This window comes from Cryptomeria japonica, chromosome 11 (genome assembly GCF_030272615.1).
Source record: "Cryptomeria japonica chromosome 11, Sugi_1.0, whole genome shotgun sequence".
Taxonomy (NCBI): Eukaryota; Viridiplantae; Streptophyta; class Pinopsida; order Cupressales; family Cupressaceae; genus Cryptomeria; species Cryptomeria japonica.
This window is the reverse complement of record NC_081415.1, coordinates 723,514,917-723,529,331: the sequence shown is the minus strand read 5'-3', so window position 1 is coordinate 723,529,331 and position 14,415 is coordinate 723,514,917. Positions and strand designations below refer to the sequence as shown.

At 37.8% G+C, this 14,415-nt stretch overlaps 1 protein-coding gene across 1 annotated transcript in view; it reads right to left on the bottom strand.

Annotated features, from left to right (window-relative positions):
* The window catches only part of LOC131061252 (purple acid phosphatase 18), a 46,481-nt gene continuing 32,066 nt past the window's right edge, over nt 1-14,415 (bottom strand). Inside the window, exons 2-6 of the mRNA XM_057994819.2 lie at nt 2,454-2,745; nt 909-1,288; nt 587-775; nt 398-486; nt 1-312 (exon numbers count right to left, since the gene is read on the bottom strand). Of these exons, the coding sequence (XP_057850802.2) occupies nt 129-312; nt 398-486; nt 587-775; nt 909-1,288; nt 2,454-2,745 (1,134 nt within the window). The 3' untranslated portion in view covers nt 1-128. The remainder of the gene's footprint in view (nt 313-397; nt 487-586; nt 776-908; nt 1,289-2,453; nt 2,746-14,415) is intronic.

Sequence of the window (14,415 nt, the reverse complement as noted above, 5' to 3'; positions counted from 1 at the left end):
TTAATAAATTAGTAATTACTCATTATTGCAATTGCAAAGAGGATCAGTTGTTTGTTTATAAGATATATTGCAAAGAGCATCAGTTGCTTGTTTAGTAATATGATTGATATTTGGTTTCTGTTTGAACTTCACTTGGTGCAATTGCTTGAAAAGCTTAGATTGTTTATCCAGACTTCATCTGCTATAACTGAGTTGTTGTCATCATTACGATGCCAAGTCCAATGTGCATGAGTTGCATTGTAAATCGTAAGCTCACCATGTCCAAAGCTTGCTTCTCGAAACAGTGACCATTGAGGTTGTGGGTCCAGGAACCTGTGGAAAATTAATCAAGTATGACACCCATTATCCAGAAAAACAAACAGAAAGTACAAAAAATCATATCAATATTTTCACATACTGTGTGGAAAGGCCTTCTGGACTTCCTCCATCCCCTATGGTTATATGCAAAGCTCCGCATGGATTGATTGCATCCATGTAAACTCGAGTCTGAAACAAGGCATACAACTTAGTCGAGCAATAAGGAAACAACAATTGTCTATGATATTGGTGCAGAAAATAGCCAACCAAAGCATTATACAATACTTACAAAGCGTTCATAGGCATGGACATGGCCAGCAAAGACAACATCAACTTTTGCAGCATAAAGTAGTGGCTCCATGGCTTTCTTCGCCTCATCACCTTCACCTTGATGAGCAGCATTGCTGTTATACCAAGGGGTATGGAAGAGCACAAGAATCCATGGTGTTCTGGTTCTATTTACACTTGAAAGGTCAGCCTGCGATTTCCAAAAGTTAATGAATGCTTGAGTTAACTTTTATCTAACGACTGTGTTCACATTCCATATGATATTGTCTGGAAGATGTAATTAACAAGCCTATATATTGATACAAAGTATGGAAAAGTAGAACCTGGAGCCACTCATATTGGTCTGAATACTTTCCATTGCGCGCATACGAGCCAAGCATTATTATGTGTACTCCTGTAACGTCAAAGGAATAATAGAGATTTGAACTTGATCCACTCTGCTCAAAAGGCATTTGCCATCGTGCATTATAAGCAATAAATGGCTCTGTTACAACAATGGGTACAGTCTCAGTTTCATGATTTCCTTCTGTGACCATCCATGGCCTTGTACTTGCCAAAGGCTCTACCAGCTTTCCAAAGGAATCCCATAACGGCTGCTGGGTATCTGCATATGAAAGACCACCTGGCAACAGGAAGACATCATAGTTTGTCTGTTGAATGTGCTGTAAAGTTGAATTTGTCCACTTAGTCTGTCCTAGGTCGCCTGTTGCAAATCCAAGGAAAAAGACATTACATTGGCTGTTTAAAGCTAAATTACGGAATATTTAAAGGTTGCATATAAGAAACGTATATATATATATATATATATATATATATATATATATATATATATATAAAATAAAAATATACACATATACAAGCTATTATTATAAAAAAATATTTTACATAAATGAAAAAGCATGAAATTTTATATATATTTTCATTAAAAAAATTTATTCTGAAACATTAGTGGAAGATAAACATAAATTATTTTAAGATATTGCATTTTGCATGAACCGTAGATATTTATATTAGGAGATAAATTATTAAGATATTGCATTGCATGAATTGTAGATAATTATATTGAAATATTTTGCATGAGGCTGTATAATTATTGTTAGTTAAAGTTATATATTTAATGTAACTAACATGACTTAGAAAACTATAATCTGCATCTACTAGTTAATCCAAAGTTAAGCCATGAAACATGCAATTTCACATGCCAAAAAAAATCAGTCTGTCAATGTTAAATCAATAAAAAAACAATTACTTTACTGTCAAATCTGTTAAAAACATTTACTTTACTGTCAAACCTGTTAAAAACAATTACTTTACTGTCAAACCTATTAAAAACAATTACTTTACTGCACTTATAATAGAAAACAATTATTTTACTGCACTTATAATGGAAAACAATTATTTTATGACAAATCGAAAACAATGGAAAACACCTGTCAAAAGAATTTCCCTGCAGAAACAGCCATTAGAAACGAGAAACGCGTTTCTCGCGTTGAAACGCGAAACGACCGTCGCGTTTCTGGCAACTAAGGTTTAAAGGCACCGCACCAGCTTTGGAATATTCACAGAACAAATTGTTGAGCCAAACTTAACCTTTAATTAATCTAGAAGGAATTACAGCCATATTTGGTCAATTGTTAGAAGGGAGATCAGGAAAGAAGCCAGCTCAAGAAGACACGGAAAGGAGGAAAATTAGAAATATTTCTATTGAAGTCATGTAATTTCTACAGTCCATAATGTTAACATTATTCATTTCAGGATTGCACAGTAATATTCTTCACCATCAATGTTTAGGATCATGATCCATCATTAGGATGAAAGCAACAGTTAGAGAGCAGCAATAGTTAGGATGAAAGCAATATTCCTCTTACCCACAATTGCAAAAGTTATTGGAAACTGCAATGGTGGTGTTTTGAATTTGTACTCTGGACCAGAAGTTCCACAGCGATAGTAATAATTTGTATTCGCATCCAATGGCCCAATTGTAACATCATAAATCGGGCCAGATTTATAGCCCAAGTAAGAATAAGAAGTATTTCCTCCCTTAGCTGAATAATTATATACTCCAGGCAATGTTCCATACTCGACTATTGACAGCACACCGGTATCATTTGTTAACCATGTTACTCTCATTTGATTCTGTCCCGACAAAGAAATATGTACCTGTAAAGTATGAAAAATATCAGAAGCCCTTCTTGGTCAAAAGTGAGATGTTATATTTTTATATCGTTCTTTCCAAATTATAATATGAACAACAGAATCCTTTTTAACTTTACAAGAATACTAATTAAATGCTTCGGAGGATTCACCCAAGATTCACTACGCTGATAGAATCAGTTCGATTTTCCATACAATAAAATGGAACACACTAGTTATAATTTCATTGAGATCAAGGTTAACCATTGACCGGGAAAGTTATAGGACAGGGATGGCTCAACTTTGGTGTTTGGTAACTGGATATTAAAGCAAATGAGTTGAATCTCTGATCTGTAATTAGGATAACATTCCATCCTTAAATCTCCAACACGGTTAGCATGTTTAGGATGAAATTATGATATATATACTGCTATGCTCATGTTTCTTGTTTGAAGGGGAGTCTAGAACTACAGAAGATGAAGGATAGAAATTTGAGCAAGTAAAATATAACAAAAGTCACACAGAGCATGACACAAATTTACCCTGGAAAAACCAAATGTGGGAAAACTCTGGCAACTTGGACCTGTGCATCCTTATGTCAGGTGAACTCAGCAAGAATTAGAAGCCTATTGCTCCCAAACAACCTCAAAAAATATCGTAGGACTGAATTAGGGTAGAGGACCTAGTAGTTGAGCATGTTCTAAAACTTCTGATAATATTTGTTGATTTAATGCCCAATATTTTTAATAATATAACACTAGTAGTTGTGACTTTAAAGTTGTTAGTGTTGATGAGTACTCATTATAGAATGAAATATAGTCATTAGATCTAAAAAGCAACAAATCATGTGATGCCATATAAGTGCACCAATAAAACATGACTTAGCGCACAACTACTGGTCTAACCTTTTTTGGGGGCCTTTTTGGACACCTCAACGAAAAGCATACTGAGTGGCATCATATTTGATGATGTGGACCTGGAACCTTAGTTATAAGTAGGGGACTTGCTAAGTAAACTGCTTTAAAAATTGGGGAATTGATTTGAAATTATCACATAGGATTTTGAGAGGCATGAAGTTAGGGTGCTCAACTGCTGGGTCCTCTCCCTTAGCGATAGTAAAAGATTCTCATAAGGTTTCCTTGCTTTAAAAATTGCTCAAACAATATATTTATCCCCTACTCTCAGCCGTAGAAGTATACAAGACTGCATTGTGCTTATTTATACACAATTTGGGTTACAGAACACAGCATGTAATAAATAAATCTTCTATCCTGCTTAAGGGAAGTAATGCCCAAATTTATAAAAAGTAGTACCAATTTCCAAGAGGGGCTTTCCTGATGGCCAAAGCGACTGATTCTTCCAGACATTTAAAAATTAAGATCTTAATTAGGACAAATTTCACATGAAGCACTGTAAGGCTACTTTAGAAAACAGAAAAAGTGAATAAAAACCTTATTTCTGGTGATTGTGAATTCACTAACAAGCAATGAAATATATAGTCAGAGAGAGGTGGGTGACGGAAAGGTGGAGAGAGAAGGGAAGGACAAGAGGAAGAGAGCGGGAGAAGGAGAGCAAAAGAAATGGGTAAGGTGGGGAAAGGGGCAGAGATGAGGGAAGACAAGAAACAAGGATGGCCAAAGGCAGGACAGGTTCTCCGTATGGAACTAAAAAAAGTGCCTAGTTATTTATAGGTTAGAGAAAAAGCCACATTTTTAATGATACCAAAATTTATATTACTTTTACATTAACATTTTTTGAGGAGAGAATCATTAACAATCAACATAACTGTAGAAATCACCCTCTCCACAAGAGATGAGTGAGCCACATCAAAGCCAAACATAATCACAGCTTTACAAATATCAGGCAATGCCACAAAGAAGAGAACATAGAGAAAGTAGCCAAATTCATATCTAGAATAACTGTCATAAAGCCATCAATTATGCTTAGTGTGCAAAGCAAACAATACCTATTGTATGCCTTACCAGCTAATTTATTATAAAGATAAGTTATAAATGCAAAAATAAACACAAGAAAAAATGCATCACATATGGAAACAAACAAAGGACCAACATGACTTGTCTGTGCGTTCAATGCATTGGATTCATTACAGTGCCAAAATCAGGCACTAAGAAGATAAAACTTGTCCATTTCATCAACAGAGAAACAACATAACAACCAAAAGATTGGTGAAGCACAAAATATTGAGTCTCCTCTTTATGACTATATAAATGCATATAGCGAGCAGCTTAATTGTTAGAACTAGCGAAAAAGGCCAGATCCATGTCTCTCTCAAGCAACATATAGATATCTAAATCAAATTTTGATTGGTGGATGTAAATCTGCAGTCAAGACTATTGATTTCCATCTACAGTTAACCATTGATATTCAGGATGCCAGATCAGACACATCTATCCCATGTCCTAAACAACTTGAGCAATTTCTTGGGACCATTACCTATCAATAAATTATAGCTTCAAAATGGGTACCATGATCATCTAACAAGATAACTTCAAAGTTTCCATATCACACCTCCTTAAGGTTATAACAACTAAGCTCACCAAGTCAAATTTTGGGGAAGCCTTCCAATCTCAAATGAGTTTGGATCAACTTTTGAGGCTAATCTTATTGCAATGAAACTAGGCAAAAAGTATAGATTTTTTACACTAACCGAATGAGAGAAACAATGTAAGTAGAGATAGATCTAAATAATTTCAACAAAAATGAGAAAAACAAAATACAAGATACACCTTAGGAAAACCCTTCACAAGAAAAAAGAAAACATCAAAGGAGCACAATTATGTATTAATCACAACTACCAGATTACAACACACGCTCATAGCATCTGTCATTCACTGGAGAACTTCAACCTATGTGGAGAAATGCTGGCAACATAACCCCTACAATCTACAAGCGTACAAACTTCATTTCAAACATCCAATATATAGACCAAAGAAAACTAAAAAACAGTGAGGGACTTCCAATGCCATGGGCCAAACCAATGGGCCCAATTTGGTTTCTGTTGATGTGTCTTTTGTACACGACCAAACACAGAATAAAATACCTAAAGGTACCTTGTCCTCTCTTGAATAAAGCTTCCCCGAATGCTGAAGATCTCGGAGAAGGATCAATCGGAGTAGTTCCAAGGTTCTGATTGTAGGTTCTCTACGTGTGGATAAGCTCTTGCGGTATGATGCGATTTTGCTAGAATCACAAGGGGACTTACATTCGATGACCTGAGCGTCTAATTTGCTTTGGATATCACTGGAACGTGGGTCTTTACTGATCCTTGATTTTTTTTAAACGGAAAAGGATAAGGGTTGGAGAAGGATCTAATTCTAACACTAAGAATGTAGGAGCAATGGATGACCTTTGATGAAACTTTAACTAAGTCTTGCTTTGACATGCTTGGATCATCTCCAAAAGGTTAGTGCGATCTTCTAAGGAAAGCTTTATGATGTTCAGATCACCGCTACAAGCATAGACACCGTTAGGTTGATGCATATCAATGAAGAAGCGATAATTGAAGTTAAGCTTAAGCTGAATGATTCCAGTTGACTATGCAAGGCAAGTTTGCAATCAACAAACCGCTAGTAGTATGGATATACAAATTTCACCATTGATCATACAAATTTCTTCTATTCATCTAATAACATGAAATTAAATTTGAGAAGTATAGAGACCATGCAAATTGTAGAATCGACACAGAATTCACCATTCCTTCAATGAAGTTTACATGTCTTTTGCAACAATCTCTTGGCAACAATATTTGCGTTCTCTTTCTACTCTACTCTAAAATGCTATCTACTATTGAGCTACTAATTATTGACTATCTCTTTTGCTAACTCCCTAACTATTAACTAATCTCTCACTATTAACCTTTACAAATGAAGAGCCAGGGCTTTATATAGAGAACCCCTTTACAAATTGATGGCTCTGATTGACTTAGAATCAATGGCTAGGATTACAAGATAGAAACCCTAATTAGGGTTTGTTCTAACAAACTTCCTTAGCCAATGAGAAAATTACATTCTAGGAGTGAGGACCAATAGGAAGCAAGGGTAGGTACACCGAAGTTTGTGTCGTCCTTGATAAATTAGGTTAATTGAATCTGGACATGCTGAGGTGGACCAATCCGACTAGAGGAAAAGTGACTGGGATGCCACCTTGTCTGACGTTTGTATCTTGGTTGATCCTCCTTTGTCTTTGATGTGAATAAAGATGCACTCCTTGATCTTCTATGTGCTTGATAAGCATACCTCGCCTTGAAGTGTTAGTAAGGTCATTCTTCTTTGTCATCATGTGGGTCTTTTGTGTGGTAGAATGGAGTCTTTTGAGGCTAGCCTGGAACTCTTCGAACACTTGTAGTCTTCCAACGCTTCAAAACACCTTGAGTCCTCCTCCATGCCTTTGAAGTGTCCTTGATAATGATGGGCTTAGAATAGGTCGTCCTTGTCCTGGCCTAATTTTCTTCCATTTGCAGAACAAACCAAAAGGTGATTAAGTACAAATAAATTCATTCTAACATAGCATTTCCTTTCATATCTTTGACAAGAAGGCATTAGAATGAAATTCGCTCAAGATCCTCTCCAGGGATAGGCCCTACAATAAAATTCGCTCTCAGGAGCGAAATTTTGCATTTTAGGCTTAATTCACATTCCTTTAGCCTTAAACTTCTCTTGACCTTTGAATCGCTTTCTCCTGAAGACATCATTTATTTGACCCCCAAAAAGACCAAAAAAAAGGATTTCGCTTTGGACCTAGGCCAAGGACAGGACCTATGGAGAATTTCACTCTGGACCCTTTGGAAGGGTCAGGAGCGAAATTTGCATTCTAGGACAAAATATTCACATTTTGTGACCACAACTTGATCAAATGCATGCCTAAGGATGCCTCTAATCTCAATAAACACTAGGTTTGATGCAAAATTGGGAGCAAAATAGAGGTTTTAAGGATTTCGCTCTAGACCCTTTGGAAGGGTCAAGGGCGAAATTCTTCCTTAGACTCAAATTCTATCATTTTCTTACTCCAAGTTGCCTCCCAAGACAAGCACATGCTAGCCTTCTCTCCACCAAGGCCTAGGAATCCATATCTTAGTCTTCATCAAGAACAAACTAGGTGATTTTGAAAATTTCGCTCCTGACCCTTCCATTTGCTTGTTTTCCTTCACCTAGATTCATTCTTCATACCTTGTTTTCCTTTAACACTCAACTTTGGATCCCTCTCTCATGAAGGCAATACCTGTTTGACCCCTAAGAAGGCCTGAAAGGAGAAATTCGCTCCAAATCATGGCCAAGGACAAGACCTTTAGAGAATTTCGCTCTAGACCCTTTGGAAGGGTTAGGAGCAAAATTCAAGTTTTAGCTCAATTCCTTCACATTTGGTGATCACAAGCCATTCAAAGGCATGCTTAAGGACATCTTCAAGTTCAATTCATCCTGATCAATGCTTGGCTCAACACAAAATTGGGAGAAAAGAGAAGGTTTTGAGGATTTCGCTCTGGACCCTTTGGAAGGGTCAGGAGCGAAATTCATGTCTTGAGCTCATTTCTTCATTTTTTCAACTCCAAATTACCTCAAAAGGCAAGGACATATCACTTCACTTCCATCCACGCCATAAAAACCAAGGATTTGACCTCCTCCAAGGGGAAAATAGGTGTTTTCAAGAATTTCGCTCTGGACCCTTTGGAAGGGTGAGGAGCGAAATTCAAGTTTTAGGACAAAATCCTTCACCCCTTCACATCCCATCACTTCAAAAGGCAAAGACATGTTAATCCACTTCCAAATATGCCCAAGGAACTAAGATGTTGGTCTAAACAAGGAAGAAAATGAGGTTTATGGAGAATTTCGCTCTGGACCCTTTGGAAGGGTTAGGAGCGAAATTCTTACTTGGGCTGATTTCTCACCTTTTTCCTCCCTTCCTTGGCTTGGATATAACTTCTTAGGCCTCCTTCCATCATGATCAAGTGAATTTGTTCCTCAAGTTGGCATCTAGTTCAAGATTTTGTGAAGAAATAGGGTCTTATATGAATTTCGCTCTGGACCCTTTGGAAGGGTCAGGAAAATTTGCATTTTGGGTTTGATTTCTGACTCCGTTTCCCACATTTCTTCATTTAAACAAGTGAATTGCCTTCAATAATACCTAGGACATGGATTAGCTCATGGCTTTGGGCAATGTAGAATGTCTTATAGAGGAATTCGCTCTGGACCCTTTGGAAGGGTCAGGAGTGAAATTCCTATTCTAGGCTCAATTCACCTTGGATTTGACTTGACTTTGCCTTAGACTTGATCCTAGATCCATTTCCTTCCCTATCCTTTCAAATTTGCTCAACCATTCAATGACTTAGGTGAAATCTTAGGTCCTTTGTGAAATTTTGCTCTGGACCCTTTGGAAGGGTCAGGAGCGAAATTCACATTCGCTCTGGACCCTTTGGAAGGGTCAGGAGCAAAATTTGATATTTTAGCCTCTACGCCAGGATTTATATATGGAATATAACATTTAAGTATAAAGGAAATGTCACTTATACTTTAAGTTATATTCCATATATACTGTCAGGATGTTTGAGAGTGGTTTCGGACCTCCAGGAGTTATAATGCAAAATCTAGTTTTTGGAGGATTCTTCAATTTTCCAGACTTAAGTCAAATTTCAGGATCAGGATGACATTCTAGACCAGAGAAACGGGACTCGCCCAGACTAGGCGAGTCCGAGTCCGAGTCAGGCCTGCCGAGTCCCAGGGGCTCGGACTCAGACTCGCTGAGTTGGCGAGTTTGGCCCAAACTCGCCAAACTCGGCGAGTCCCGAGCCTTGGACTCGGCCGGCGTGGACATACTTTAAAACACAAAAAAAAATTAGTTTGCAAATTTTTTAAATCCGTTTTTTTATGTTAATTGTCTTCTAGCCCTAAAAGTGACTTTCATTTCATTCACTTGCAAAAAAAGGAAGAGTAAAGTGAGTTGGGAAGAAAAACAAGGGTGCATAGAAGAAAAACCAGCAAGGAGGAAGCTCAAGTTTTCTTCAATTTGTCACATTGGAGCTGCATTGTGTTTCGATTTGGTGCATCAAGAGTTGGATAGGAAGAGTTTGCAGCTCATTTCAAGCTTGTTGTAAGAGGTAAGATTGTTTTTTTGAACATTATTTTGTTTCTTGTATGCAAAAATTCCATTTTCTATTCATTTATTTTGAAAGTTTTACATTTTCTTGTATGCAAGATCTTTTGTATCTTTGTAATTTGTATGTAGCATGTAGTATGTAGTTGTACTATGTAGGGTTGTATGTAGGGCTTGTAAATTTATTTATTTTTAAAGTAGGGTTTGACAAACCCTACAATTTTTAAAAAAAAAATTTACAAACCCTACTTTAGTTTTTTTGAATGTATGTATTAATTTTATTTTGTATTTGTAATGTTTTATTGCAGCAAACTTCACTTTATTATTTGCCTCAACTTCAAGTTTCACAAAACTATCCTAAAATGTCTACTTCAGCTTCTAGACCCCCCATTAGAAAGGACCCTGCTTGGAAATATCATGAGGATTTTCTAGGACAAGGAAAGGGGCAAACAAAATGTATGTTTTGCAAAACAATATTCCATGGAGGTATATATAGACTGAAATACCATATTGTTGGTGTGCGTGGACATGATGTCGAACCATGCCTAAAAGCAGTCCCTGAGGCCGTATGTGATTGTTATGTAATGGTTGAGGAGATTGAAAGAAAAAAGAAACAAAAGGAGGATCGAGCGACCATTGGGAGAGAGACAGTTTTAGGAAGAGGGACACAGTTAGGTTGTGTTGGAGGCCCTTCTTCCTTACCTCCATATCGTCCCACTCAGTTTGCTACTGCTGGTGCTTCTGTTTTTGCTTCTGCTTCTATAAGTGGCAGTGCCACCGCCACTTCTCATGCTCCTACCACTAGTAGTTTTAGTGGGAATGTTACCATTGGACCTAGGATTCGTAAATCTAGGTTGGATTCCTTCTTTGTGCCTCGCACTACTCCTGGGTCCCAACCGTCGCTTGAGGGCATGGGTTGGATCAAGGAGGTCCATGATGCTGCTAAAATGGCAGTTGGCAGGTTTTGGAGCTACAGCTGTATTCCATTCTTTGTAGCCAGGTGAATGTTTTACTAACTTTTATGTTTGATAACTTTGATTGTTTTAATTTTTATACTTAACTTATCTCATTGAATTTTTATACTTATCTCATTGAGTTTCTTTGCGACAGGTCTCCTTATTGGCAACAAATGGTTGATGCCATTACCATATGCGGGGCGGGGTTCAAAGCCCCTAGTGAGAGTGATTTGAGGGGACCCATTTTGTCTCAAATGGTGGATGATGTGAAAAAGGATTTAGATGAACAACGCCACATATGGAGCACTAAAGGTTGCACCATCATGATTGATGGTTGGACGGATAGGAGAAATAGAACTCTCCTTAATTTTCTTGTTTCTTCCACAGGTGATTGATTAATTTTAGTTTCATATAGTCTTTAAATTTTTATTTTTTATCTAATGGTTTATTGAATGATCATTGACCTAGCTTTATTTTTTTATTTCAGGGGGCACCGTTTTCATCAAGTCCATTGATGCCTCCGCCCATTGCAAGAATGCCACCTACCTATGTGAGCAAATAGAGGAGGTGATTGAAGATGTGGGTGAGGAGAACGTGGTACAGGCAGTGACCGACAATGCAGCAAATTATGTTGCTGTGGGTAAACTTTTGATTACAAACTAATTTTGTTTGCAAATTAATTACTATCTTGTAGTTTGTACCTCCATTAATTACAATTTACAATGCAACAAATTATGTTGCTGCAGGTAGACTATTGATGGAGAGGCACCCATCTATAGTTTGGACTCCATGTGCTGCTCATTGCATTGACCTCATGTTGGAGGATATTGGAAAAATCCCATGGGTCAAGAGATGTGTAGAAAGGGCAAGAAATGTCTACAAATTTGTATATAATCATTCATGGGTGTTGGCTCTTATGAGACAATACACAGAGCGGAAGGAGTTAGCTCGTCCAGGAATCACAAGATTTGCCACAAACTTCCTCACATTGCAGTCCATGCTTAGGTCTAAGTCTGCCTTGAGATGTATGATTGTTGGTGAGGAGTGGTCTTCCTCATCCTATGCTACCACCCCGGCAGGGATAAAAATGGCAGACTGCATTTTTGATGAGCAAGGCTTTTGGGTCCCTTGTGATGAGATAGTGAAGGTAATTTTTTTATAAATTCTACAATTTAACTTCATGTTTTATAAATTATTATATGTATTCTCTTATTTGCTCATTTTTCTAAATTACACAATATTTTCAATTTTGCAGTTTGTTAAGCCCTTGGTGGTTTTATTGCGAGTTGCGGATGGAGATAAGCCTACAATGGGCTATATATATGAGGGCATGGATAGGGCGAAGGAGGCCATCAAATTCGTCTATGGAGCAGATGAGAGCAAGTATGGTCCCATTTGGGAGATCATTGATAGGAGATGGCATCGTCAGCTTCATAGGCCCATCCATGCGACAGCCTATTATCTGAATCCGGCATTCCGTTTTATCCCTTCTTTCAAGTCTGATGTGGAGGTCCTTAATGGGCTATATGCAATCATGGAGAAGATGAGACCTGCTGGTACTTCTCAGATAGACCTTTTTCGAGAGCTACAGATGTTCTCAGATGCACAAGGGGAGACCTTCTCTCATCCTGTCGCCAAAGACGGTAGGACAACTATGATGCCAGGTAAAAATAAATTGTTAGGCTTAATTTTAGTTTTATTCAATACTATATTGTAACTTGTTAAATGAGTTCATGAGTGAGACTGATTTTATTTATTTTTCTCATTTCAAACTCAGATCATTGGTGGAACTTTTTTGGCCCAGAGACACCAAATATTCAGAAGTTGGCCATTCGCATCTTGAGCCAACCATGAAACGCATCAGGTTGTGAGCGCAATTGGAGTATGTTTGAGCACATACACTCCAAGAGGCGCAATAGATTATCTGTGGAGAAGATGAATGATCTCATCTTTGTTCACTACAACCTCTGCCTGAGAATGAGAAAGAATGCAACAGTTGACATGTCTCCCATCATTCTAGATGAGGTTGATCTTGAAGCAGAGTGGGCCAATGAGAATCAGACAGCTCCTGGGACTCCTACAGCTGTATTTAGTGATGATGACATTGATTGGATTGACCAGGTAGATATAGAAGCTGAGGCTGTAGCCATGGCAGAGGAGGAGCAGAGAGCACGAGCAGAGACAGGAAATACTGAGACTCATAGTGACACAATTGTTCCTGACGTTGGCGAGCATGACACAGCTGTTCCTGATGTTGGTGAGCATGGCATGGTGTCCCGAGGAGCGACTATGGCTGCTAAATCATCCAGGACCTACTTTAAACGCCTTCGCAGGGGGCCAGGGCGAGAGGGTTCAGTTGCACGGCCCTCTGAGCCATAGGCTTGTACACTTGTAGTTGTATTTAGCATTTACTATTTACCTTTGGTATTTGTATGAAACATTTGATGATGATCATATGATGACATGGATTTTTTATTCCATGAGTTTTGTAATATTGTATACATTTGACAATATTTATATATCTATGCTTGTTATTTTCTTCAGCTACAATTTGCGTTTATGCTTATGTGATTGATGTATACTTGTGTATGTAATCAAATGAGTCGAGTTTGATGATGTTTTTGTGTCTTTAAGGTGTATTCAATAAAGGGTGTCTGAAACAAGTTTTACATCTTTAAAAATCTCTAAATTTCTTGAGTTTTTCACTTTCCCGAGTCCAGCCGAGTCCCGAGTCAGAGTCCGAGCCGAGCCCGAGTCCCGTTTCTTTGTTCCAGACTTCTCAAGGCGAATTTTCTTTGCCCTTGATGTAAGGGATGGGACCTAGGAGGACATTATGCATTCAACCAAGGTTTGACTTAGCAACTTGAAGTGCGACCAGATAGTACACAAAAAAAAAAGCCTAGGAATGATCTAAATTACCCCTAATCACTCAATTGACTTGACCTCTTGAGGAGATCCACCTGACTCAAGCAGAGCCTGCTACCCTAATGAGCCCCCCTGGCGACCCTTCAATGCAAAGGCTAAAAGCCCAGAACCTAAAAGACCAAGAAAACAAACCCTAGAAAGCAAAAAGTAGGGGTCCCCATTTGCAATGGGGCCATGTGTGAATACGTCACAACAGTTTCCCAAATTGTTCTTCTCAAATACCAACACCTCCTATAAAGAGTCCACCTTCCAAGAGTAGTATGTAATTCCCAAGGTCTAATATTCGACTCACCAAAATTGGTCGCTCTCCAATTTGGTATATTCAAACCTCTTACAAATACCATCATTATCAAACAAAGGTCTCTTCCATGTCCTTCCATGTCCACTTTGTGACTTCCTCTTGCATGGTCTTACAAGTCATTAAATCTCTGAATGCATTTTAAAATGTGATGCAAAAAACCTTTATTGCTAAAAGTTAAATACTTTAAATACTTGGTTCTAGCAGATAACGAATGAAAACAAGATTGCAAAAACAGAACATAGCAACTGATAAAAAAACTTGTTATTCTCTACTCTATAATCTATTAACTCACTTTGATTATAGAAACCAACTCTAAATACTGAAGATTATAGTAGAAAAATACGCCTTTTATTTCTGAGCTTGAATACATCACAAAATCCTCTTCAATGGCTACCCAGCCCAGTCCCCAAA